This window comes from Chamaea fasciata, unplaced genomic scaffold (genome assembly GCF_029207755.1).
Source record: "Chamaea fasciata isolate MVZ Bird 193981 ecotype frontalis unplaced genomic scaffold, bChaFas1.0.hap1 SCAF_3, whole genome shotgun sequence".
Taxonomy (NCBI): domain Eukaryota; kingdom Metazoa; phylum Chordata; class Aves; order Passeriformes; family Sylviidae; genus Chamaea; species Chamaea fasciata.
This window is the reverse complement of record NW_027094088.1, coordinates 62,843,299-62,870,615: the sequence shown is the minus strand read 5'-3', so window position 1 is coordinate 62,870,615 and position 27,317 is coordinate 62,843,299. Positions and strand designations below refer to the sequence as shown.

Here is a 27,317-nt window from a genome sequence, read left to right as displayed (position 1 = left end):
AAAGAGGGACCATAATATGCACAAATTGTGGGTTACACATGGAAACACAAGGTGTTTTTGAGGATTTGGTGTTGACCACAATACGGCGTTCAAGTGTTATTAACTACGGAACAATCTATTCTTATTGCTACTGTTTCTTGACAATGTAATTAACAGGATTTTTTCACCAGTAGCATTAATCCAGAGCCACATTTCATGGACAGTGTGAGACATATGAGTTCAAAAAGACCTCACCTTTAAAAGTCTGGAATGCACTTACAAGAATGAAATAGGGGTATATGCAGCTAGAAGAGTACATGACAGAATCAGTCAGCAAGGCTAGCAATGGACTTTTCATTTAGTCAATTTTTTTTCCCTGTAGACTCTATGCAGAACTTGAGTTTTATGTAGTATAAGAAGAAGTCCAGTGAACATGAGTATTGTGAATTAAAGCAGTACTGAATGGGACATTCAGGTAAAAAAATTATTCCTGGGTGAAAAATAAAAAGAAGCAGCACAGAATAATTTTCTTACAAAGTGGCTGGATTGAAAAGAACAGCCCTTGAAGCAAAGAAACCTCTGAAATGGAATTATTTATTTTTTAATAAGGGATAAAGGACGGAGGCCAGTAGAAATCCAAGTGAGATTCAACACAGACCCAGAAAGAGGTGTTTCAATCTGAATTTCCTCCACCCATCTTGAACACGTCTTTGTGTTATTCTCATTGGAGAGCAGCTAATTCTTGGACAATGGTGAGAGGGGAGATAACAGAAGCATGCTAACAACTCAGCACTTGGAATCAGGCCTGGTAAGACCAGTGTGCTACTCTGCTAGTGCTGAGTGGAATCTAAATTTAGGGATGCACATGAGTTATGGGGCACAGTGTCACGGGAATGCTGCACAAGAACTGGAAGAAGGTGCTCCTAGAGCTTTTTTACCATATTGCTCCAGATGGTCCATGTTCTTATGGAAAATCTGATTGTGGAGGGAATTGTCAGTTCATCCCATCCCATCTGAGAAACTGAGGTAAGCAGGGAAGAAAAATATAACCACATATTCTTTCTGGTGGAGAGGCATGCAAATAGCAAACACTAACTAGTGGGACTGAATGCCAGAAATTTGGAGGTGTTTTGGTCCACAATAACTTTCTGAAGTTTAGGTCCTTATTAGGTCTTAATGTATAGGTCTTAAAGTTTAAGTCCATTTATCTAAAATCCTGTGGTCAGGAAACCTCACGAGGAAAGCTCCTGTGAGAGGCTTAGGATATTTATTGCCTGACTTTGTGAAATGTTACAACAGCTTTTCCTGCCTACAGATTCTAGTCCTGGAGAACTCAGGAGCAGCAGAGACACATGTATACCCACTGACATACAAAATAGAACAAAACAAACATTAATTCAGATTTTCCTGAGAAACCATAGTTCAGAACACAGTAACTTCATTCCAGATAAGACTTCATTTCATTTTTCTCCAAGCAGCTTTGTACACCTTAAGCTGTCGTTGGCATAATTTTAATAGACCATTCAAACAAAACACAAGTTGTATTTTTAATTTTTTTTTCCTTATTAATTTTGAAGGGGTTACAGCTGCTCTTTGTTTCACTTGGTGACTGAAACCCTTTCTCTTCTGGGCTCAAAGTTATGCTGTTGATTTCAATGGGAGTTGGATATCCTTTAAAATACTAAAATAACTCATTGCATTTCAATTTTTGATGATACTACTTTTCTATCCCCTTGGCTTGTTGCTTAGAGTAGAGACTAACAGTGGTTGGTCAGTTGCACTTTTGATTCTAAACAATTTAACACTTAGTCACAAAATAGGATCCCCTAAGGCTTACAAAGCTTTTGGAGAAATGAATAAACAATGAAAGGAGCTATTTCTACTTAGTTTAGGATGTCATGGAAACTCATACTTTTAAGATTAAATCTAAATTTCAAGTAAAAATTTACCTTAGCTGTCTCTCTGAAAAAAAAATAAATCTCTTTCTGGAGTAAGAGAGTCCTTGTTTGTCTGCTTACTTTCTCTCTGAGAAATAAGTCTGTCTTGATACGGCCAAACTACTGAAAGGCCAAGAAAGATCAAAGAAACTTAAATAGTATTAATCTAAAGTTCCTGAAGTTCTTAGAATTGCTTCTGTTCATATACAAACATATACACCTGCACGCACACATACACACTTGCTCTCTCTAACTTACAGGTGAGTGCTTAGGCCAAAATGAAGTGCATTCATTTGCAAAGCTCTGTTTAAATGATACCATCTTTTTTATCTGCAGAGTAATGAAATACGATTTCTTTTCATATTGGGCAAGTGAAAGATTCTTGGGGCACACAGATCACTGGAGATATAGCACATTCTGAAGGCCTAGGCAATCTTTCCAGTTCAGCTTCACTGTTTTCAAATCCCAGTCTGAAACACTATTTAGCAGCTGTGGAGATTGCTTATGGAGATATTTTTGAGGTCTGCAGAATCTACGTAATAGAAATATCATGCTTGAAATTCCTAATGCTTTCATGCGACCTACAAAAATGTTTCTTATTTCTTCCTGTAGTGATTATAGACTTTTTTCATGGCTCTGTTGCATTAAGCACCTGAACTCTTCATTAATAGCATGGGCCATATGTTACCCTCACTAAACAGCACAGTGTGGAGCAAAGGAGTAAAAAAATAAGTAAGATGAAGCTAGAGTATGCAAGGCAAGTTAAAAAAGAGAACAGACCAACGTCCATAACAAGACCAGCAACAGAAACTCCAGTGGACAATGGTCAGTGGTAAATATGATGCAAACATGATTATGATACTTAAATTCCCAGAGAGCACTTATTTTTTATGCTACTACCTTTACTAGCAAGGGCCAAACCAACACAGCTGAGGTAGCTTGGCTGGCCTTCTCCCTACTTGTGACTGACATGCCTACTGCATAACAGGAATCAATTTCAGGACCAATTCTGTTACCAGTGCTCAGAAGGGTTTTGCTGATACTTTTTATGTGGCATGCTTTTGAGCAAAATGTATGAACTTTAATAATAGGATGATGAGGTTATGCAGGACCTCTTTTGTAAGAGTTTCCTTTTTCTTTCCAAAGAAACGTGGGAGTTCTGCCTTTGAAAGCCCAGATTAACTTAATCCCAGTAAGTGTTTCCCATTCGTAGGTGCAACATAAGCAAAAGACTATTGTTTTTCTATGACATTTAAAAAGCACTATGAAATGTTAAAATAATCCTCAGAGGTATCTGTTTGTGGTTTTTTGGGTAGACTTTGGTGAATATTTATTTTCAAATACATACTCTAGCATTTTAAATTGTATTATTATAAATGATGAGAAAATATAATAATATGTCTAATCAAAATATACATATATTTATACTTTTTTTTCTTACATTAGTAAGCTTTTCTCTCTTGTCTGTTTAACTTTTTGTATTTTATGATAGAATAAAAGTAGCACAGAAGAGCCTCATGTCATTAAGGAAAATGTCAAGGGCTTTCTGAAACAGTGAAGATTTAGGGTTTTTTTCATCATTGCTAAATCATTAGAATTTACTGCTTAAATGTCTAATTTAAATCATTAAATAGCTTACTTTGAAACCTTGTTCATATTATTTTAAAGGTTTTACTGTCTTCAGTACAGACTCATGAAGATATAAGGCCCATATTTCTCAAAAAACTTTTTATGCTGTACATAGAGCAATGTGTTAAAGCTAACTAAACTGCTCATCTATTAACCTAGATTAAACCTAACCAATTCTATTATGATATTTCTAATAGGTATATTTTTTTTCTGTTTTTATTCTCCCTTGGATTAAAATGTATCAGAAAAATGGATTTTCATCCACAATTCATGTCAGTATTATTAAGAATATTCTAAATAGGGAGAAAATTTTCAAATTTGTGCCTTTTTTAAAGGGTTTTGTTGTGTCTTGAATCACAATGTCTCACTGCAAGGTTTTTTTTAAGGCTAATTGATTCTATAGTATAGAAGGAAAACAGGGTTTTTTAATAGAACAATCCATGTACAGAAGAGAAGGCAGACATTGACAAACTGTACAAAAGCAGATTGATTTGTACAAGATTTATACACTCCTGTACATCAAGGGAGATTTGTCACAATTTGTATTGACTTTAGTAATTTAGATATTCTTGGTTATACCCCCTAATGTTATATTCATGAACAGAGGTATAGACTAGAAATTCCTCTTGAGACAGTCAGATAGTGTACATTCTATATAGAAGCATAAATGCAGTTGCCAATTTGGCCTCTGCAGGAGTTTTGGGGGAAGTTAAACACATTTCACAGCACCTCACTTTATTGCATTCTGCAAAATTTGTAATTAGAGGATTCCATGACCTAGAGAAAATACTTTTTTTTCCTCATAGACTCTCTAAAGATATTACAGAGGTTTTGTTTTTTGTTTGTTTTGGTTTTTTTTCCCTCACTTAATATCACAGATACCATCAAGATGGCAAGGAATGGCCAGTATACTTCAGTCAGGGAAGGGGGATATTTCAGAGCTTGTCATGAAACATTAACAGACCAGAATAGTTATGTTGATGACTCTTCCATGATAAATGGTCTCCCACTCAAAGATACAAGAGCAGATTTTTAGGATAATATAACTTGGAAAATCATATTCAAATACAACGCAATTCAAATGCTTTTTGTGATACAGTGCTCTTCAAAGTGGTAAAAAGCATAGGTCTGCTTGAGATCATATACCACATGCATTAAGATTCTTTCCAACAGGAAAAGGATTTTGATACAGGCTTCTCACAAAGGTGCTGTGGTCTTGGGAAAAGGCAAACACGTACTATTCTGGAACAATTAACATGAAGATTCACCAATAGGTAACTAAGCCTCTGATCTTAGTTTTTCCACTTGTCGAACTTCAGCATCTTCCTGAGTGATTATAATGCCATGTCAGAGAGGGAAACATGGGAGGACTATCAGGTAGGAGAGTCCTTTTCATGTGAATGTGGAAATAGAGGAAGGTTAAAAACTCTGTGAGTTGAGCAAAAATTCAGGACCTAAGAGAGATAATCACAGAGAAAACATATACACTATAGAGAAGTTTTAGGACATCAGTGAATAATAAAATAAAAGAAATCTAGATTTAAAAGAGGTGTGGAAGACTACAGCCAAGGAGGAAGAAGGATATTAAAGTCAAAGTTCAAATAGTCATGGAGAACTGATCTGTTCAAATTACTGGTGACACCAATGTTCTGACATGGCAACATTATTGTCAGCCAAGCTGAGAGCACTACTTCCAAGTACTTGTAAAAGCTCCATAAAAAGATAAGATAAATAATTTAAAATTAGTTCAGTACTCCCTAGTTTACCTAACAAGGTTTCCAAGCTTGAAATACAAGTAGATGTTATATATCAATGCCTTTATCTTCACAAATTCCTTTACCTTCTTTCTCTTGTTCACCATTACAGGATCCTATATTTTGTTTTATTATTCTCTTCTGTTGGTGATCTGAATATTCAAACTCTTCAATGACGATTTAAGGTAAGATCTTTGAAAAAGCCAACCAATCATGAAACAGTAGAGCAATGATCTGTTCTTTTCTTTCTGACCAGATTAGTACAAAGCATTTTGCTTTTTGACCAGGAGATAATCTGAAAATTTCAGGTCATACACACACTTCAATGTAATTTATTGCTTACTACTAGAATCTAGTGTACTAATTGAGATTGTCTTAAATAATTACCCCCTTGCCAAAAGATTTACTGTGGAGCTAAAGGAAGAGAAAAAGGCAATGACAAAGAGAAAAAGTTTTATATTTAATATATAATAACAATATGCTCTTTTTCTAAGGCCTCAAGAATTCAGCAGAGCATAATTTCTACAGGACATTGCACACTATCCACAGAGAGCATTCTATTTGAAGGTATCAAGTAATCTAAAAATTTTTGAGATATGTGGCACATACACACCACAATTTCCACCTTATCAGAAAACAACAGTGGTCCAAGATTACCTAAGGCAGAAGCGGCAAAATAGAGTGATACTGAAAACATGTCAATCTAGAAAAATAGTAAGATCCTTTCAGCCTTTTTTTGCATAATTATATAATGTCTGAATATCACCGAGTTGGAAAGCCTAGAGTGTAAGTAGATTGGCTTCATAAATTTCCTGTGTGATAAATGTTCTGTTACTTCCTACAGTTTTACCTTTTTTTTCAGAGCTGGTTTCTTCTGTCAAAGGCTAAGCCAGACTTTGATGTTATATAAAGTATATTTTTCAATTAAAAAGTGCTTCTATTTTTTCCCCTTTCTGACAATTTATGATACTATTTTCAACTATATGTATAAGAAGAATCATTTGTTTCAATGTCCCTTCTCCTGATGAGTGATATTTAGTGATGTACCAGTCATAAAGGTATCTAAGCACTAAGAAGTCACATAGAAGTGTCTCTTCAGCTATTTTGAAGATTTAAATTTGTCTGCCTACTCCTCTTTTTCCCTTCTGACTTTTTGCCAAATATTCTTATAAATTACTTTTTTTTTCTTTTTTTTCTTTTTTTTCCTTCTTTTTCCCCTTGGGCTGAAATAAAGCTTCAGGGTTTAGGGTTCCTGAAGGCACTGTGGCATATTTTCTCATATAAGGATAACACAGAATAACACAACATGACAGCTTTTCTTGGTAATGTTTTACAGGTAATTCTGCCTTCTTCATTTCCTCCAAATCTCTTCCATGAAAAGTATTGTATCCTAGTGACTGGCCTTGAGCCTTAAAAGGACTTTAGTTATATGGTTCTGAGCATATAATCTCCCCCAAATTTGTTTGCCAAATGGCTGTCTAATTTACATTCCCAATTACCTGAATTGCATGCATAAATGAGCTAATGAAACACACTAATGTGTAACTGGTCATAAATAGTCATTTCTATGTGCAATTGCAGTAATTGCATGCTCCTCATGATTTTGAAAATCAAGAATCTAATGCTAATTTGATGCTAGTTCATGTTGTGTAACAGTGATATTTAAAGATTAAGTTTTATCACTCAGAAAATGTGTCAGCCTTGTTCTATTATGTCTTTTTTCCATTATGGTAAATTGACAGAAAACAGAGTTTAAAATTGTAGGGACTTTTTTCTGCTGATAAACAGGGTTCAAATATTTTCCTAAAATAAGCAGGACTGCTAATCTATTTCTATACTGTCTCAAAATAACCACAATTTCATACTCCTTTAAGCAGCACATTTAAAAACAAATAATCATTTGAGGTAACAAGATTTTTGGGGGAAGACAGAATAAGTCACATAACTATTTTTACCCAAATATCCTGATTCAAAATAATCACATTACAGAAATATCTAATTAATGCAACACTTTCTTTCAGTCATGGGTCCTGGCAAAACCTAAGTCTCATTTTGTGCTTTCAAACGCAGAAAATCTTGTAGCTATTGTTACTTATTCTGCTGCCACCCCATCTGTTTTTCTCTTCGACTGCAATTGCTTTCTGGGTAACATAGAACTAAGACCTCGATGAGAGAAAGTAGCAAGTGCCATGGTGTGACTGAAGGACTCAAGTATCATATGAAAACTGCTACATAGTTACACAAAAAGTCTCAGGTGTTTCGTACTATTAAAGTGTACCTTGTAAAGACCAAGAACATATAGTGCAGTTTTAATTCTGTAGTTCTAAATTGGACATAGTTCATTTTAAAATTAAAATGAGCATTTCAACCACTTTACTGTAATGATCAAACTATAAACAATATAATTCAATTGCAGGGATTATGTTTTAATCTTCTGAATGTAAAATCCGACTTTGTATTTCTCTTTCAGTAGCTTTAACAAGAGCAACAGGGTTGATAAATGCAGAGGCAGACATATTATGTTCATTATTAAAAATAATGCACAGAAAAAAGACTGAATAACAATAGCTGAAAGAATAATCCAAAGCATACTAAATGATAATGTTGATTATGTTTATATTTAGATAGAAAGTTATGGCTGAACGCCATTCAAAGCATTTTACAGATTAGGCCTCAATCCTGTAATCTGTTTCACTCAGGAAATGCCTCAAGCCGCCTGTGAGACTACTATAAGGAACATTTTTATCTTGTCATGCATACGTCAGTATCATTCCTGTCCCAGGCCTAGTAATGTGATCACTTTTGTAATATAGGTTATATTTACAAAAAACCCCAAAAAAACTCCATTAGAACAAACAGTGAAGTTAATAAGTAGAAGCCAATAATGGTGGAAAAACTCAAACTTGCCTTCAATAGCTGCTGGTTTCTTTCTTGGGCTGTGTTCTAGAAGAAGACGAGGTGGTACGAATTCCTTGTGTCCTGCACCTAAGAATACAGGTATGGAAGCATAGAAAATGAATTCACCAACAGGCTGAGCACTTTCACTGGGAGGCTGAACTGCCTTCAAAATGGTTCATGTTAAAAATATTACAGTGTGCATAAAAGCTAATATCTTTCAGACACTATAAGAAGAAAATGTATTTCTCAAGAAATAGAGTAATTTATTTTTAAGAGTCACATTTGAAACCAATGAAACCCAAGTGACTCAAAAATATGTTGAAATGCTACTGTTCTGTTTTTCTTTCTTAGACTCAAAAGAGAATAATAATACAATGATAAGAAGGTTAAATATTTAAGACACCTCTTCTACAACAAAGTCTTATTTTCTTCTGTCAAAAAAATGATCTTCAGTTACTCCCTCAAGTCCACTGATTATGAGCTCCTGGAAACACCAGTAAAAATTATGATGTTTTTCATCCTTAAGGATTATTCTTAATTAGCCAGTACCAACCGGTCATGCATTGTAAACACTGATGAGGTTCTGATTCCAGCTGCTGACTGAAATGCCTCTACTCTCTCAGAGTGTTCAGCTGGGACTTTCTGTAGTGTCTTAGCCTATGTGTAGATATCATGTTTTGTACAAAACAATTTTCACTTAATTTCTTCACAGATTCACGAACATATTTAATTTACTCTTGTATTAATTATGCTTATTTTCTAGTTTATGAAATATTTTCAGTCTCCTTATTTCCTTTTAAGTTATTTCACTGGCATTTAGTCTCAGTAGCTATCCTGTCACTGTCGTTTGGAAAGTGCTTTTTTTTTGTGATCCGAGAAATAAAATTAAGTGCTTAAATATAATATCGATTCAGTCATATGCACTAGCATACATTTACTGCACGAGAGTCCACATGCAAACAGAGTGTTAAATCTCAGCTCCAGGTTCACATCAGAGACTCAAAGCCATGCCCCATGCTTGATGATAGACTCAGAAAAGAAATTAAGGTTTTAATGGGCCTTGGAAACTGCAGCATCTTCCTTACCCTTCCCATCTTGCAAAGGTGTGTATGCTCATGGGGAATGCATGAGAAAAACATCATCTTGAAGACAGCAGTGGGATTTGAGCATCGTGGACTTAATGTTATTGCATCTCATCAACATATGTACAATTGCAGGCACATAATTTGCAAGCATGAGGTTCAGTTCATCCAGTAATTTGTATAAAATAACAAACACAAAGCTGGTCAAATTTGACATGTGCCTGAGCCACTGACAAAATGTTAGCACATTGATGAAAGTAGTGCATTGAAGGTGCTTTGCAACAGGTGGTTATTATACTACATTTTCCATATACTTCCTGTCTTGGCAATAAACCCAAGTGGATATTTACCGATCTCATTACAGAATAACTATAGCCTTAAAATTAATGTTAGGCAAACGTCAGGAATCCAGATGTTTAGCCTTGATTTTCCAAATGTTTTATGTCTGAAAATAAATAATCTTGAAGTTACAAATTGAATTAATGAGCTGCTGTTTACCTTTGTTGCCAAAAAGAATAGAAAAGTTATATTCATAACCATGTTGACACACAGAAACCTGAGCTATTGAATTTCCAGTTCAGAATGAAAACTAAAAACAACATAGCACTTAATGAAGTATGGCTAATATTATTTTTCCTTCTACATTTGATCAAAGTCCTAGAATAAACATTAGTTCTTTTTTTCCCATTTTTTTCTTTTTCCTTTTTTTTTTTTTTCCTTTCCAAAACTAGACCACTTATTTCTCAGCTAGAAAAAGTGATAATTTTTATAACTTGGAAATTTTTTGTGTGAAAAAGGATAAAGGGCAGTGGCTCAGATTGTTGAGTAGATGAGTAATGATGAAGGATAGTCAATAATTTGGATTGCAGCGTGGTGTCTACAGTGTGGGGCAATGATCTAACTCCTCTAGGTCAAATTGTGGTCTGGCCCTATTATCTTCCTATGCTTTGCTGTGGCAGCAGTTTTCTAATGATTGCACTAGTGTGAGCATAATGCCAGTATGATACCACTTATTGCTAATGACTTGTCAAGTTCTATTTTATAGCTTTGCAAGGTTTAAGCAAATAATTTATTTCATGCAAATTGACCACATGATCCAATATGAGAGTGTTTTAACTTTAAGCTTCACAGATCAAAAACTTTCCCTTAGGCCAAAATGTTTGTTCTGAGCAGGTTCCCATCCACTCTGATAAAAGTCTTCTTTAATGTTTCCATGTCTTATTAAATGTCTCTCTATTCACTTTGATGGGAATGTAAAGGATAGTAAATGAATAAATATTTTATCCATTCTTTTGATGAAATATGTTAAAGGGCATAACCTAAGTCAAATTCCTTTTCTTTTCCTTCTTCTGTCCTCTTTAAGTTATAAAGCAGAAGTGGTTTTCTGCAGTACAGACAACTGATAAATGGAAATGAGGATTTGGCTCTAACAGATGAGACCATTAGTATTAATGAAGTCTACTATCTTGACTCTAGCAGTGGCCAGTTGGACACATATCCATGATGTAAATGAGAGGAAGGCAGGATGTTTTAAATGCTTTCAGTGGACAATCAGATTAGTCCATGGATTATGAGAAGTTATTATCCAGATTACCACTATTATTACTGGACATACACTTATCTCACAGATTTAAAAATACAATCACCAAAAGCACTGCATAGTTAATTGCTTCTCATGTCAAAAATAGCCTTCATTTTACTACTACGAGATAAGCCACAAAGGTTCATTTAACCTGTTTTAAAAAATAAATTATAAATATTAGGTTTTGATTTCTCCAAAAGATATAATTGCAAGCACAAAAATGTGCATGCATTTCTATGCCAATCTGTCCCTAGAGTTGATCCCACATTTCCCTGTGTCATCTGTCCATGCAGTTGTTCTATAGGTATCTCCATATATGATATTGTAAACAGCTGACAACAAATTACATCTGATGAAAACTGAAAGAGTGAGATATTTTGGATTTAAGCTCATGGGAATGATCTCACCAGGAGAAAAAGTGTCACATTAAGTATGAGTACTTTCTACCGCAGCCTGGGATGAAAGAAATAGGCTGCAAGGATGAGTAGAAGGTTTAGGACTCTAACATGAATACTTAATTGAAAATCAGCTACAGTCCTCAAGCTCTGGGAAACTTCTGTCATAAATGTTTATCTAATTGCCTGAGGTGTCCTGAAGAAATGAATCCTGACTTGGTTTATTAATATTTTAGATTTCTTATTGCATGATAACAAGTACAAGGCAAACTTTAATTACCTTACTTTTCTCAGTCTAGGAAATGTCTTTCTATGTGTGTCAAAAATGTCATGTTTGAATATTGTGTATAAATTGATTTCTTATGATAATATCAAGTTATGTGAGTTTTCTTTCTTTCCTCATCTTCTGAGTTCAATTTTTCTGCAGTGACCTTAATAAAGTGTCTAAATATATCTTTCTAGATAAAAAGATAAAATACTTGTAAAATTTATTATTATTAATAATATGAATATTATTATACAGGCATTTCAGACTGGGAAATATTCCAATTGGATATGAAGAGAAATAATGTCATCGCAGAGTGCAATATATGGGAATACCTTTCCTATGAGTGTTCATTTCCTCATATCCATATACCAGTTACTTGAACAGCAGGAATCCTGTGGTCCAATATCACCAACACTCTGTTACAGTTTCTCAGTGCAGCAAAATGTCTTCAGATAAATCTCATTCTGCTCAGACATGACATCATTCTCTAGAGATAGTAAAAATAATTTAAATAAATTCTCTTTGCAGTCATTTGTTATGAAAAGTAAATTCCAATCAAATGTTTAATGATCGTTGGAACAAGACATGGCTCAGCAGAATGAGGCAAGACTGCCAAATATGCTTTTAGAGAACTGAAAATGTAATGGAGTCCAACCATTTTGCCCAGACTTCCAGTTTTGTCGTGTAAGTTACTACAAGTTAAAGGTGAGTCCCTTCCCAGCTTTCAGTCATTACTCTCCAGACATTAGGCTGTGTCTGTTCTGGGGAAAGGTTTCTCTGCTTAGTATGTGTGCATGAAAAACCAGCAGCAAACTGTTTTTCTTTAAGCAAGAACATCTGAGGATCAAGAGGTGAGATTGTGTAACTACTGAAAAATGGAAATGCTGATTTTCTGGAAAACTTTATTTGAAATAAAACACTGATGCCTCATATAGACATTCTTTCCTAAGGACTACAGTGTGATACAAGGATTTCATGCACACTGGCAATTAAATGGTGCCCGGGAGCATTACTGGGCTCTGGAATTCAGAAATACATATCCTGCAACATATTCTTGGATAGCCTCTGACAACTTTGACTTGTGCCAAGCAGCAGTGTCTCAAAAACCTCATTGGCTCAGTTCAGGAATTGGCAGGGGCCAGGAACCACTCCCAATAGGTAGATGAGATATATCCAGCCCATTTTGACCTTGAGGAAGTGTACTGGATGTGGATGTCTCTATGAGAGAAAAAATCACCTTCAGAGAGAGAACAGTTGAGTTGAGTTTGATTTAATAGCCTAGATGTGGCCACATTACAAAATTACGTCAAATGGATAAAAACAGTCTTAACAGGATTTCAATTACCTATTTGGAACTGAATTTTTGACAGAGGAAGATGGAATTAATGGATAATAAAATGAGACTTTAAAGAAAGTATATTTTAGTAGCAAACATATATTTCAGCTTTTTAATTGCACTCAGGATGTGGCTCTTTTTTAAATGATTAATTGCCCAACATAAAGTGAAACTCTAATTTTGCATACGGTTGATGATATTACTTAAGAAAAACCTATGCTACAGTATATGCAGTGATTACCAGTTCCAGTGCAATATTTTAAATTTGAGTTTTATGTCACACTGACTACCAGCCAGTTTCTTTTACAATGCATAAGAAAAGAAGAAAAGGAGAGATTACATGGGTAATAACAGATCTATCTACCTAGCTATGTTCCACCATATCTGTGTATTTAAAATCCATTAAATATCACAAATAATTTTGGAACTCTACATAGAGTTTAACTTACAAGTAAAACACATTATTGTGAGATACTCCCTCAAAACACAGACAACAAAGCCAGCCAGTAACCTAACAGCCTTGGGAAACCATCCTTGTATTAAGCTGAAAGCGGGGACCAGTAGGTTAAAACTGAGGGTGTAGAAGAAAGGATGAAGACTAATATTCTAAATGCTATTTTGAAAGGGAGTAACGGGAAGGATTCAATTTCTCTTCTCAAGGCACCAAACAATAAGTAACACCAACTTGATAGCCTTCTATTTTCAATACATAAAGGTTTGAGTTCATCCTTTGTTGTTGATGATGGATTCCTATATATGTTTTTATGTAGTAGTACTATAATTTATCTTTTATACGTGTGCATGCAAGAACATATAAATGCAAATCAATATTTATTTAGAAAGAATCATAGAAAGGTTAGGGTTCAAAGGGACCTTGAAGATCATCTATTTCCAAATTCCTCCCATGGTTTAGTGATGTCTTCAAACAGAAAATACTTGATTTGGTAATTAAACAGGTGTGAGAATCATTGTTGCAGACTCCTGGAGGTTGTGTGAACATCAGTTGCTGTGTTTTCACTCAGACACCAAATCCAATTAAAGTCACAGCTGGGAATTTGCTAGATATATTTTTTCTTTTCCCATGCATTTATACCTCACACAATGCAAGTGTGCATAGCAAGTGTACAAATGAGGCAGGCAAGAGAGGCATGGGTAGACCTCTTGGTGTTTTGGGTTTTTTTCTGTTATAAACTAAAGAAGATACTGTGGGTCCAGAAATGAATGCCATGTATTTTATCTGCATGACAGGCCTTGCAGTTTAATCTATTTACAGAAATATGTCTGTTGAGAACTCTTACATAGATTTTTACCACAAAATCCCTCCTTAGCTCAATCCATATTTGTGAAAACTGTTCTAATTTTCACGTTCAGAAGACTGAAGTCATTAAGGAGTTAAGAGCTAAGCATTAACAGTTTTGTCATTATATGTTAAGTAAGAAGTCACACAGCCTTTCCTGACATTGAAATAAAAATAGAATTGAAAAAACTGAAAATTGAATTTGCTGCCTCCACTTCCTCCCATTATTTATCATGGGCAGTTATCAGGTAAAAATAAACCTACTTGTTATGTTTAGAAATATCAAAAGATGGATCTCAAAGAACTAAGTACCAGGACAGTGAAAATTATGGGTTGTTGTGTGGTAATGATGGGTTATTATATGCATAGTGGAGTACAAAAGGACTGTAAAGGCAGATTATAAAATGAAAAGACATATTCAGTCTTTCTCTCGCTCCCCAGATAACCTTTAATAAATTAGTATCATATGCAGTAACCCCTAGCATAATTAGCATGAATATCAGGAATTGTCATAGATGCTAATTTTTTTCACAATATGAAATATCCAATTAAAGCAGAAAAGAAAACACTGCAACTAAATACTTGCAGCTAACAATTAAACAGAACAGAGGGACCTTATAAGCGGTTACAATGAAAAGTAATAGACACTGACTATGCCATGTGAGCACTGCTTAGTAATTTATGTTCTTTGTGTTTGGTTTATCTTTACATACGATTGTTTCAACCATTCTCAGTCCAACTACATCCAAGAAACATTCAGTGCTCAAGTCAGAAAAGCTAAGTGATGCAAGAATGCTAATACTTTGTGTTGTCTTCAAGAAAGAGTGCACATGCCAGTTTTTGGAAAATAAAAACAGCCTAACATGGATAAAATCAAATTACAGATAAAATTGCAAATTGTGAAAATCTCTCACAATTACAGATATTTGTGGATAATTAATATATTTAATATAGAAATCACTGGAAGTCAAACTAAATCCAAGTATCTCTGTCCCCAAGCCACAAAGTTTTTCAAATCTCTGAGTCTTTTTGCTAGAATGAGACAAACAAGAAGTTAATGATTATGTTACCTGTCTTGTCTATACTTGAAAATCACCTAAGACAGTTAATCCATTGCTGTTTTACAGAAGCTAGAATTTCAGTAATGCAGTCTGAAGTTAGAGGAAAAACAACTGAGAGGTTTATTAGACCAAATATCAGAGGAGGGCCCAAAGGTGCAGAGGTGTTGGCTCCTAACTCCTGTTTGTTCACTGCCACTGAAATCACCGGGAGCTAGGAGCCATGGCTGTAGTTAAGAGAAATACTGGAAGAAAAACCTGCAGTACTGGAGATAAGGATTATTTTAAACCAATAATGCTTTGGTAACTACTGATTCTTCTTTCCCTTTAGTTTTGCCAAGGAAGATGCTCTATCCTTTAAAGAAGTTACTTTTAGCACAAAGGGTCCTGGGATTCACTGTCACGAGTTTCAACCCTCGTGCTCAAGGCACTTCCCATGATTTTTGGGTAAATTACTTAACTTACCATGGCTTTCCATTGAACCTATAAATGGATCTAACAGAAATTAAAAAAATATATATAATGTGAGCATACAGCAACTAAAAATTCCAAATTCTATGAAAGTGGAAGCTCTAAAGGCTGAGGTTTTGTTCTGATGCAAAAACTGTTTAGGTTTCTTTTGCTTGAATCATTTGGATAGGGAATATCTTCCACATTTATTCAAGAAAGTATTTCTCTCTCCATTTCTTCTTTTCCCCTTTCACTCACTCCCAAAATACTATAGCAACTGGAATGCATTTTTTTCCAAGTGGCACTACTGTTTCCTTGATTGAGTCAACAGCTATTCCTGATAATACCATTTGAAATCTTAGAGAAAACTTGTCATTTCGTCTTCATTTGAACAAAGTTCTTGCCTGCACATTTGCAGCGTATTTCTTGAATGTATGCTGCAAATACATTCTCTCACCGCCAGACATTTAAAAGTTAACTTTCAGACAGTTATATCTAGATAAGTCACCCAAGGGATCCATTTATAGTAAATGGAGAGAAATTGGTACCTTCAAAGGGTGATTCATCTTTTCTATCTTAGGCATTTTTCTTAGGATGAAATTGTCCTCTGGAGGCCTCCATTTCATACCACTGGCTATAAAGACAGCTAAAGGTTAAAGCTGGGCAATTAACTTTTGGGTATCTAAGTGAGGTGCAACGAATTGCAAACATTTTATTTTGTAGCTGTCCATAAAGGTGATGCTTCATGCCACCAAAATATTCCAGGACTAAAACAGTTGTGCATGATTTTTCATACTGCAAATACTGTCTGGTAATTGTTCCCCAAACTGCCAACAATTACATGAATGAATCTCACATATAGAGAGCATTTTGTTTTTAAGCCTAACTAAAAAAAAAACCAAACCAAAAAAAACCCAAACGAAACCAAAACAAACCAAAACAAACACCCAAAAAACAAAACTCCACATTGTTTTTGTATAATGTATGTGGACATTGAATACCTTTTGAAATCTGTTATTTGCTTTGTCAGATAATGCTGGGTGTATTGAAGGACAAACTGAAACAGTAGAAATGAAGGTGAATTGTCAGAGGGAGGAATAGAATTTTCTGATGAAGAAAAAATAGTTTTGACTCATTATAGGTATATGTCATAAGTTATACATTTTTTTGACAGGGAAGATACATGCAGGAAGAAAGCTGATATCAAAAGAAAGATGCACTTGAAGAGAGAATGGTGAAGGTAATGGATCTACCACAGCTATAGTCCCGGTGGCTGCAGATAAGGTGCCTAAGTCGGTGGGCATAGAACAAGGCAGGGAGAGCATGTGCTGCTTAGGACAAAGCTGAACACTCTTCTGTCTACTGCATTTCATGTTCTCAGAGCAGAAGTGAGGAATTCCTTCTAAGCTGAAATGCTTCATGATAGAATATGTCATGTCAAAGTACTTGTAGGTCCTTTCTATGCTCTTTTTATCTATGTGATATGGTAAACTGGTACCAGCACTGTTGTTGAAAGTGAGCCTCCTCATTTTCCAGCAGAGACAGCACAGAATTCTATATTGGGATGAGAAGAGTAACTTCTAGTTTCACAACAGAGATACAGGTTTTTCATTTCTTAACAAAAAATGCAGGAGAAAACTGGAAGCCTTTCAGAACACATTTTTTTGTTCTTGATATTCAAGTGTATTCAGCATTCAGGAGGTGTTTAAAGGCATGTTGCAAAGATGTCACCTATTTTCCTTGTCGTTACAGTTGAGAGAGATTCAATGTATGGTGATTAACTTCCCTAAGGATTTTCAGAATTACATTCTAAAGGTAACAGATTCATCATCTCTCACATAATATTAAAGTTATATAACCTGGGCTTAAAAAACTGACTGAAGGAGAAGCTTGTGGGTTTTCATGTCTCATCATGGTTGCAATCTTACTTGCTGCCCTGCTTCCTCCTTGCCCAATGCTGAACTCCACAGTTTCATGGTCACTGTGGCCAAGGCAGCCCCCCAACCCTCACATCTCAGACCAGGCTTTCCCTGTTTGTCATTATAAGGTAACCAGCACACCACTCCTTGTGGGATCCTCCACTACCTCTGTCAGGAAGTTGTCATAAATTTACAGGGGCTTCCTGGACTGTTAATGCCTCGTTGTGTTACTTTTCTGGCAGATATTAGGGTAGTTACATTCCCTCACAAAAACCTGTGCCTGTGAGTTTGAGGCTGCTGCAAGCTGCCTGTAGAATGCTTCTATTTTTTAACTTGATGTGACATCAGTATCTGTTCTAATATTTCTAACTGGAAATCAATTATGACAAAGAGTCATTAAATGCAATTACTATTTTATGAAGTCACTTGCTAAACTTATTTTTTACCTTTTAAATAGAAAACAATTTATTTACTATTAGCTGTTTAGGAGGGGTTTTTTGGCATTTAACTTTTGCCTTTCTTTTCTAAATAGCTTTTCAAAACTGAAGTAGTTGAGTCTTTTGATGATCCTCCATTGAAATCACCCTTAATTTTGAAACTTGTTTACTGAACTATGGGAAATGTTTAAAGTACTAAATAGTAGTAATGAAACATAATGCAAGTGTGAGAATAATTTTGTTACTCTAATCTCTCTGCCTTCACAGATAAATTGGTTTGTACCCATTAAAACCAAAGACTTAGACTCATTTACATCAGCAAAGGTTTTTGGCTTTCTCTTGTATCACATAATTTTGACCCTCAGAATGCTTTGCAGTGAACTATCAAAGAAAGACATGCATTCCTTTCTGCAGAAGAAGAATACCACACATTCCCTTTGTAGCTGTTTCCAAGAGAGGGAGTAGTTTGAAATTTTTTGGCCAAGTTACAATGAAGTGCCATAAGAGTGTTGACAGATGCAGCTTCTTGTGCCAGCATCCGGCTCTGATTCATGGTGGGATGATGTAAACTGGGAATAATGGATAGTTGTTTTGCCTCTGTGGGAAGGTGTCAGGATTGTATGCTGATAACATCACCTTTGAGAGATCAATGTCATTTCAGAGTTTGATGAAATACACAGGTTTTTGGGTGAGGGGACAGTCATAGACAAGAATCTTGTTAAGATGAGATCAGTTCATATCCTCTCATAGTTTCTCATAGCTGAATAGAAGTTAAAAGAAGCAATATTTAACTCCAAATGATAGATAACGTTTATTGTAAGAATTGTACATCAATAAATTAGTTAGAATTTTTTTAATAACTCAAACTTAATTTCCAGTTTCTCATACATGTATTTAAAATTACTGTTCATTAATTCTTTCATTTTAGACTCCTCCAGATTATTGCTAGAGAAATAAATACTTCTATAGTTCAATCGTCTCCATTTATGCCATCCACAGAAACAAATGGGTTGGCAAGGATTTCATCGTGTAAACAGATTTTGATAAATGGATTGACAATTAACTGTAATCTCTGAAGAAGAATTCTGATGAGTGTTTTCAAATTTTGGGGTAAAATATTTCCCTCAGCAGGTAGTAAAAAAGTAAAAAAGTTTAAGAAGTAAAACTGGAAAAGTCTCACTGCCTCCCGTATTTTTCTTGAGTAGTTCACTTAAAAAAATATCTGGCTTGCTTGTTTTGTGCCATTGCGGATGGGGCTATTGAGTCGTTCACACCAGAAAGCATCTCTCCATTGGAAAAAAATATTTTTTAGCATTTGATCTCAAATGTGAAAGCCCATAACTCAGTTGAAAGTTTTTCATGATGAGTTTCTCCAAACAGCTAGCTAATTATATGCCTCTTTCTTATTTATTATGACTGATTTTTATTTCTTCTTCTAATGGCACTTCATTAAATATATCCCCAGAGAAACTATATCAAAGTTAACTCCATGTAAATGCAATGTAGCAAGCTGAAATGTTACTCCCTGTCATTGAGATATCCACAACACATCCTAGTCTAATCAAGTAGGAGTGACACTTAAAAATAGTTCAAGAGCCTAAAGCGTTTTGCTATCTGAACAGTGGAGGGCAAGTATTTAGCTCCAGTGCCACAGCCCACCCACAGCAAATACAGGCATTTTTACTCTCAAAATTAGTCTTTCTTGTTCTAGGATTTGGTGGTTTTTTTTGTTTTTTTCAGTAATATAGTCCTCAATCTTTCAATGTTGATGTACCTTTATTCCAGAATCTCAATATTTTTTTGATATTAAATGGCAAGTATCATACTGACAGTCTTGAAATTCTCTTGCTGTACTGTGTAATAACAGTAGTCCCTTCTCTTTGACAGAATATTTCTTGACAATGGAGAAGAGGTAAGCCTTGGAAGAAAATCTTATACATGATGGATTTTCAGTCTACACTTTCCTGGACTAAGCAGTCTCCAAGATTCCCCATGGATTCCCATCATCACAATTTGCCTAAATTTCTTGACTTTTCATGTTTTTCAGGGGGGGGGGAGGTGGGGGTGTTTCATGAGCATATGTGCAGAAGGTGAGGCTTCAATGATTTTTTTACTGAGAAGGTGGGATGACTGCTTTACCCCATAGGATAATCCCTTGCAATGTATACATGCCAGAAATCCTGGTGAATTTCTCCAAGTCATATATTTTTTTCAACAGTATAAGATAAGTAAAATTGTCTACATCACATTGGCTATCGTATTGGCTTTGGGACTGGCTTTGATTCCCGGGCATGGAAATACACAATGAACATACACGGGTACCTCGATGAAAGGAACTGATATGGCCACACTCTTTGCAGTCTAGCTGTTACTGGAAACAGCTGTGTAGTGGTACAAGATCCATAGGGCAATCGTGTGCTTCAGTGTTAAAGTTTTAGAAAGTCAAAATTGTGAATAATACCACATCTGTGCTCCCACTGTCTTTGTTGCCAATTAGGCAACTGTAAAGATCATCCAGTAGTGAGTCAGGTGCACTGTGAAATGCAAGTGATTTAACCAAAACCAGAACAGAGTAAAACTGCATGCAAAATAAACTTCTAAGCAATTGAAAAGAAAACAAAATCACACCACAAGTAGACAATACGCCTGTGAGAAAAAAAAAGGTGCATTTTATGACTAAATACCCAAGACATGCTTATCACTCTTATTTCAGCATGCTGACTTGCCATGCAGAAAGACAGACATGAGAGAATCCAATTTCAGTAGTTGCAAAACAGAAAAAAGCATTTCATCAGAACAGCTCCTTGATCTGCCAGAGTAGTGCTTGGAAGTATTACAGGGAAAGCAGGGGGAGAGTGGGAAAACAAGCATATGGCGCAGGGGCAACAAAATAGAGTAGATCCAGTTAACTTAGATAATCATATGCTCTGTGCTGGAAGAGTGACCAATTACTGCCCCTGAAATCCTTCCATGTGGGTGAGGATTTCAAACTCTCTAAAGTCAAAAAAATAGTTATGAAGTCAAGTTTTAAAATTTCTACTAAAATAGAACCCTTTCTCCTACCAATAAAAAATAAACTATGAATAAGAACGTTAGAAATACTAATGAGAACAAAATACAGGAATATCAAACAAATTATCAAATACATGGAATAGACAATATCCATGAAACTCTATAAGTCAGTTACCTTCTGCATCAAAAATGCTATCTTGGACTTGAGAAATACCAGTAGAAAAGTAAAGGTACCAGTCAGAACTAAGGTTTTTAATAAACAAGCTTTCCACCTAAGGTTTTAATCTTTATAAGGAAAAATTGGAAAATTAAACCTGAAAGAAATGCATATTAATTCCTCCTTTACAGGTGGACAAAAGGAGTACAAAGAGGTTTGGACAGAGTGATTTGTTAATGCTGATACAGTACTGCCTTCGCTGAGCAACCGTAGTCCAGGGACAAATAAGACCAGAAAATCTATGAAAGGAGGTTCAGCAGTTCCTCTGAGAAATTGTGACTTATCACAAGCATGTTAGACAGAAGGTGAAAAATATTTTTAAGGCACATTTCTCAAGAGATAAAATCAGAAAGCAGTTTTTTACACTGTTTGCAGTAGACCTCAAGTGGTCTACCTATAAATGTATCAGTAGAACCCAACTGGCCACTGTTGCAGTTGTGATATTCATGGGAAGGACTTCTGGGTTAGAAAAAGTGAGTTTATAGGTAAAACTCGACTATTATCTGTTGTAAAGTGTTGAGAACCTCAAATACTTCTCTTTCATAAAAAAATAAAAGTCTTAGAAGTTATTTGATGTTGATGCAATTATTGTGGCTTAAAGGAGGAAATCCATAAAATTTGTCAGTATCAAGGACAAATACTAACTAGCAAAACAAGAAAACCAGCTAATGCTGCATGAAGAAGCTTAGCAAAAAATTCTTCCTTATATGGCTACCTTTAAATCCCTGTGTACATTTAATTCATTTTTTATAGCTAAGACTGCAGTGTCATGATGGAGCTTTGAGCAAGTGAAGAGTATTTCAGCTTCATTTGTTCAACACAAGAGCAATAACTGACCTCCCACAGACTGATGTGACTGACAAAATGCATTAAATGATGTATTTTAAAAGTGTATTTATTAATGAAGCCTAAGGAACTGAGCTTTATTTTAATGTTAATTGTTTGAGCACTGTAAAATGCCATATTAAGTGAATACTTTTCTATAAATTCTTGCTAGAAAATTATATAAAAATAAAACCCCCTAATCTTAAAAGTAATGTATATGAATTTTTATGATAGAAACATTGAAAAATACTTTGAAATAAAAAATGCTGAATGATAGTACTATTAATGATATTATAAATCCATAAATTTTGCCTAAGGAATCAGAAATTCATGTTTGATGCAATCAATCACAGAAAATCCCAATATGGCTATGCAAAGGAATTTTCTATGACAGAAACTTTTTTTTTCTCCTTCACAAATGGTAATATTGAGAATATTAATATTGATAGAAATTACTCTTTGTTTGAAAGAATTGCAGTGTCAAGGTGACTGTAATTTAATTCCTCAGCTGATTTGCACTCAGAACTCTTTGTTTGGACAAAGTTCTTTACCATAATATATATATACAGATAAAAGAATAAAATATACCAGATTGTAAAGCTAATTGGATATTAAGGTTAATAAAGGGTGTTTCCCCCACATTTATCTGTTCAGTAAAATGAAGTACAATAATTCTGTTCACAAAAGTACGGTGTAAAATGAGCACTTTGCCTGAGAAAGACAGTAACATACCAAGTACTCTTTGGTGGCACTCATTGATTTCCATAAATCAAGGCTGATCATACCTGACCTCGACTTTGCCTCTCAGAAACACTGAGTAGTGTTTCTGGAGTCTGGATGTTTCAGCATTGCCTTTCATAGCTAGTGGGTTCAATAAAGCTTGTTTTGCAGGCAATGTTTTTGCTTATTTTCCCTCCCACAAAAATGTATCTGGCTTCCAGACAACAACCATCTGCAGCATTTAACTTCAAGAGACAACAAGTGACTTGAGAGGCCAAAAAGCTGTTACTTTACAGGTGGAGCCCCAGGTGGACTTTGGGAGATGTTAAGGGTCAGTCCTTTTCCATTTCACCGGAAAATTAGATTATTTAGGATACTTCATGACTTATTTCCACTTTTCGGAGCCTAAACCTGTCACCCTAGTTTTTCATTCACCTGTAAGGCCATCTGATCACCCTATGTTCATTAAATGTCTTTTAGCTCTGTGACCCGTGGTTTCTTACAAGTCTGTCATAGCACACTGGTATGACACAAGACAAACACTGGAAGGGAAGAGTCAAGTCTTTTATCTTCTGAAATTTAAGCTACAGACTTCTCTCTTTATCTCACTGCTCCCCTTCATGGTTTTCCCAGTTTTCTTGTACCTGGAAAGGTCAAAACTGAAAAAACCCAAACCCTCCCCTCCTACAGCATGTCTGCTCTGCCTCAGGAGAGTGCCAAACAGGCCAGGGAGTCTTCTGGGAAAAAAGGGGCTTTTTCACTGGTGCTTGCAAATGTCAGGAGAACTGTAAAAATGATCCTGAATATCTCCATGAAAGCATTTCTCATGTGATTTGTTGATGGTACAGCTGTGTAAATCCAGAAACTAGGTCATTCACATTGGTACAGGGCATTATTTTTAAAGCAAATTATGACTGACAGTCTCTGGAAGGTTTGGCTAATCATTCTCCCTCTCTGAGCCTAAAGCAATCCCTCTGTTTATAACTGTCTGTCTTTAGAAGTCCTGGAGGTGATGCAGTATTTTGTTCTCTTTTAATGGAACCTGCTACCTCTCCATGTCACTCTTTGAGAACAGAACGCACAAACAGAATCTCAAGCTTGTGCATTTTCCGTCCACAAAAATCTGTGTCCAAAAATCTGTCTCTCCCCTTCTGCGAGAGTCTTTCTTTCTCAGCTATATCCTTAGGACTTCCCAGCTCTGTCTGAACCTGGGTATGTCAAGAGAGAATGTAAGCCACAAAGCAGAGATGAGAAAAAAACCAACAAATTCAGAGTTGTACCAGTGGAGAGCTTGTTGAGCAAATAACTGAATGAACAAACCTCTCTCTCCTTGACTCTTTTCATGAATATTACTGCTTTTCATTCCTAGGGTTATGTCCTCTCTGTGGTATGTCTAGACTTTAGCACAAGGAATATTTATTAAATAAAGTCAGGGTAGACTTAACACTATGAGATGAAGCTCAGTCATCATCAGTATCTCTATCTCCTTTTTCAGTGAGGAATTAAGTGTCTAAGTTAGAACAGATTAGCATGGAGGTGTGGGAAGAGAGAAGATAAAGCACAGAAGTGGTGGATCAGCTAAGGTATTTTATATACTAGCAACAATGAAAATTCTATTTTTGAAACCTTTTGGAGTCAAGCCTTGCTATTTGTGTAGAAAAAAAACCCCAATAAAACAAATAATAAGCTATTAATAATAAGCTCCTTCCTCTTTCATCTCAGCCAAAAGAAGCATGGAAAATTTTAGCAATTTCTACAGCCTTCCATCGACTCCACTTTTAACATAACCTTGATTTTAATTCATGCATTGTAGACAGAAAATTAGAAGCTTTAATAAAACAGCCATTAGCTCTTATGCTTTATTAAAACTATTTGCACACTCTTTGTTGCTCTTGTGAGACCTTTCAATAATAAAAGCCACACTTTTAATACATATAGGAGCAAAAACTCTCAGGGAAACAGAAGAATATTAGAACAGAGTTCAATGATATAGGAAAGTACCTGGATAAAAATCCCCTTGCGCAAACATGTCAATCACATAGCGACAGAATGCATATTGATCTAACAGAGCAAAAAGGAAAAGAAGAGTAATGAAGAAAGCAAATTTAGAATGTCATTTGTATTTAACAGTGAAGATAAAGTTTGGCAGCACAAAGAAATCTCTGTTGCCTTTTAATAGGTAGTCTTACTTATTATATATTTGTGGGTTTTTTCCCTGACTATCAAGTGATTCCCATGTTCAGAAAGTGACAATTTGTTGTCCAGATCTAATTCAAAACCTCTAGCCAAGAACTTCAGAGGTTCCAGTGTTCCAGAGCTATCACCTTTTTTCTGGGCCAGCTTTTCTTGGCATGTGTCCTAACCCCATGTACAAGTACAGTGCAAACTGCTGCCTGGCCACAGGTCCCATAGACTTTTCGTCATCTGTGAAGATCAGTTTCTATCAGACAGCTGATAGAAAATTTAAAAAAAAAGATTTCTCATTGCAGTATTTTGTTAATATGTTTTTACCCATATTATAAATACGTATATTTAGTGAATGGGAATATAAAGAAAACACTGTGTACTTACACTCCTACAGCAACAAGATTTTCCACAGAATTCTACTGTTTCACTACAGAATCATTTTCCAAACACTAATCTTTGCAAATACATATGTATATATTAAATTTGTGTGTATATATATATATTCTTTTTTCTTAAACTACACTCTTTAGAAATTAAGGCTTCTGAATCTAAATGAAATGCTGATTCTGGAAGTGTTGATTGTCTATTGATTTCTCCTATACATAAGCAGAGCTAGAGAGCTTAATAAAAATTTCTAACATTAAGAATGGTGAGGAAAAGTTATCAGCTTTAACTGAGCACAAAAGAATTTCAATATTGCTGGATTCTTCACCAGGTCAGAAAAAACAGCTTGTTGCCCCAGTGGACTCTAAGGGGCACTTGCTTTGAAAGCTAATGTTGAAGTCTAAATGCCAGGTCTGGTTAGCTAAGTTAGTTCACAGCTGTCCTTGAGTGAATCATATTCATCCATCTGTCCAAGTCTCTTCTAGCACAGTTCCTACCCTGTAGAAGTTATATCTCTTCCTCTCTCCACCTCCTGAGGCACCTCCTCTCTGTCTTACTCACAAAGCCACTTGCTTTCCTCATTGCCAACTCCAAAATAAAATTATGCTAGTTTTGGAATAATTGAAGTTTTTAAAATGGCATTGCTGTTACATTTAAACTCATTATATTATTGACTTTCATACATAGGTCACCGTTACATCACTATCACTTGAGGCTGAGGCCTTTTTGTGACTGTTGCTCTGTTATGTTGACTGATACATCAGTCCCTGGATGAAGAGCTAGAGCTTTAATGTCATTATTTCCTATGCAGATGTAGAAATTGGGAAAAGTTTTACCAACTCAACAAATATCCAAATACTTTTTCTAGTTGATAGAAGCCAAAGCAGCTGTTTTGTGTTCGTGAGATGGCAAGGGTAATACTAGTCAAGACTGTACAGCCTGGGGCAAAACTTCCAGCATGTACACAGGGCTGTGGCTGTAAATACTGTCTTTTAAACCTCTAATGAATATTCATAATAATTTTTGCTTTCATATTTGGGAATTCAAATTTATCTTTCTGGCTGACTCTAACTTTGCATTCCATCCTTAAGGCCATGGCATCTGCCCTAAGTCTATATGATAATTCTAAAAAAACCCCAAACCCCCAGCATTTGTGTGAGACAATGTCTACAGATCTGTTTTCTTAAGCCCACCTAAAGCTACTGAAGCCAGCAAAGTGTTTGCACTGACATTGACACAGTTGCAATAGGGCCTCAGTGAGTATTTATAAATAAAATGGAGCAATGCCAACACTTCAGCCCGGAAAGCAATTCGTAGGGCACAATTCTTGCAGAAAAAGCTACTTTTCGTAGCTCTCTTTTGCCAAAACAAGCTGCCTCTATCCCTGCTGCCTGTTGGGAAGATTTCCTGGACCATTTGGGGCATTGTACAAAACACTTCTAGAGGGTATGGAACAAAACTGTGGCAAGGGACAATACACTACATGGACAATCCCAGGGCAGAGCACAAGCCTATGCTGGTTCTATTTGAGTTGTGATAGCCTGAAGCCCTACAATCACACCATTTAATTGATATTAAAATATTCTATCCTTTAAACATAGTAGTGTAGACCAGAAATAAACCAGCCTGTGTGGTTGATTTTGTTTATCTTTTTGTTGTGCTTTGTTGTGGTTTTTTTCTTCTTTTTTTGTGGGTTTATTTTCTTTTGTTTTGTGGAAAAGTAATTGGAATAAATTCTTTTTAAAAGCCTTAATCTTAATTTTACCTCAGAGAAAAGATTTTGTATTATTTTTCTCCTCATTTTTCTTTAGCAATTCAACCCAAAAGAATGGGATTTATAAAAGAAATTGAAGGCAGAATGTGAAACTCTCAATACCAAACATACAATTTCTATATGGCATAACAAGGTGCACTATAACATCCTATTTAAGTTCATGGGATTGCTAGAAAT

General features: G+C 35.4%; 1 protein-coding gene and 1 long non-coding RNA gene across 41 annotated transcripts in view; one reads left to right on the top strand and one right to left on the bottom strand.

Moving 5' to 3' along the window:
• The window catches only part of TRDN (triadin), a 225,433-nt gene that overhangs the window by 124,060 nt on the left and 74,056 nt on the right, over positions 1–27,317 (bottom strand). For 37 of the 38 annotated variants that reach the window (XM_066179292.1, XM_066179289.1, XM_066179279.1 and 34 more), the window contains 2 exons: positions 24,797–24,856; positions 8,207–8,284 (listed from right to left, as the gene is read on the bottom strand). In XM_066179292.1, the coding sequence (XP_066035389.1) occupies positions 8,207–8,284; positions 24,797–24,856 (138 nt within the window). The remainder of the gene's footprint in view (positions 1–8,206; positions 8,285–24,796; positions 24,857–27,317) is intronic. The other variant, XM_066179291.1, reaches the window with a different exon arrangement.
• Positions 874–23,003, top strand: LOC136287009 (uncharacterized). Of its 3 annotated transcripts, XR_010720046.1 has the most exons (7): positions 874–1,005; positions 5,412–5,484; positions 12,053–12,229; positions 15,547–15,662; positions 16,840–16,905; positions 17,418–17,480; positions 19,909–23,003. It is a non-coding gene; the product is annotated as an uncharacterized lncRNA (long non-coding RNA). The 3 variants fall into 3 exon arrangements; XR_010720045.1 differs by lacking the exon at positions 12,053–12,229 and having other exon boundaries at positions 19,909–23,001; XR_010720047.1 differs by lacking the exons at positions 12,053–12,229; positions 15,547–15,662 and having other exon boundaries at positions 19,909–23,001.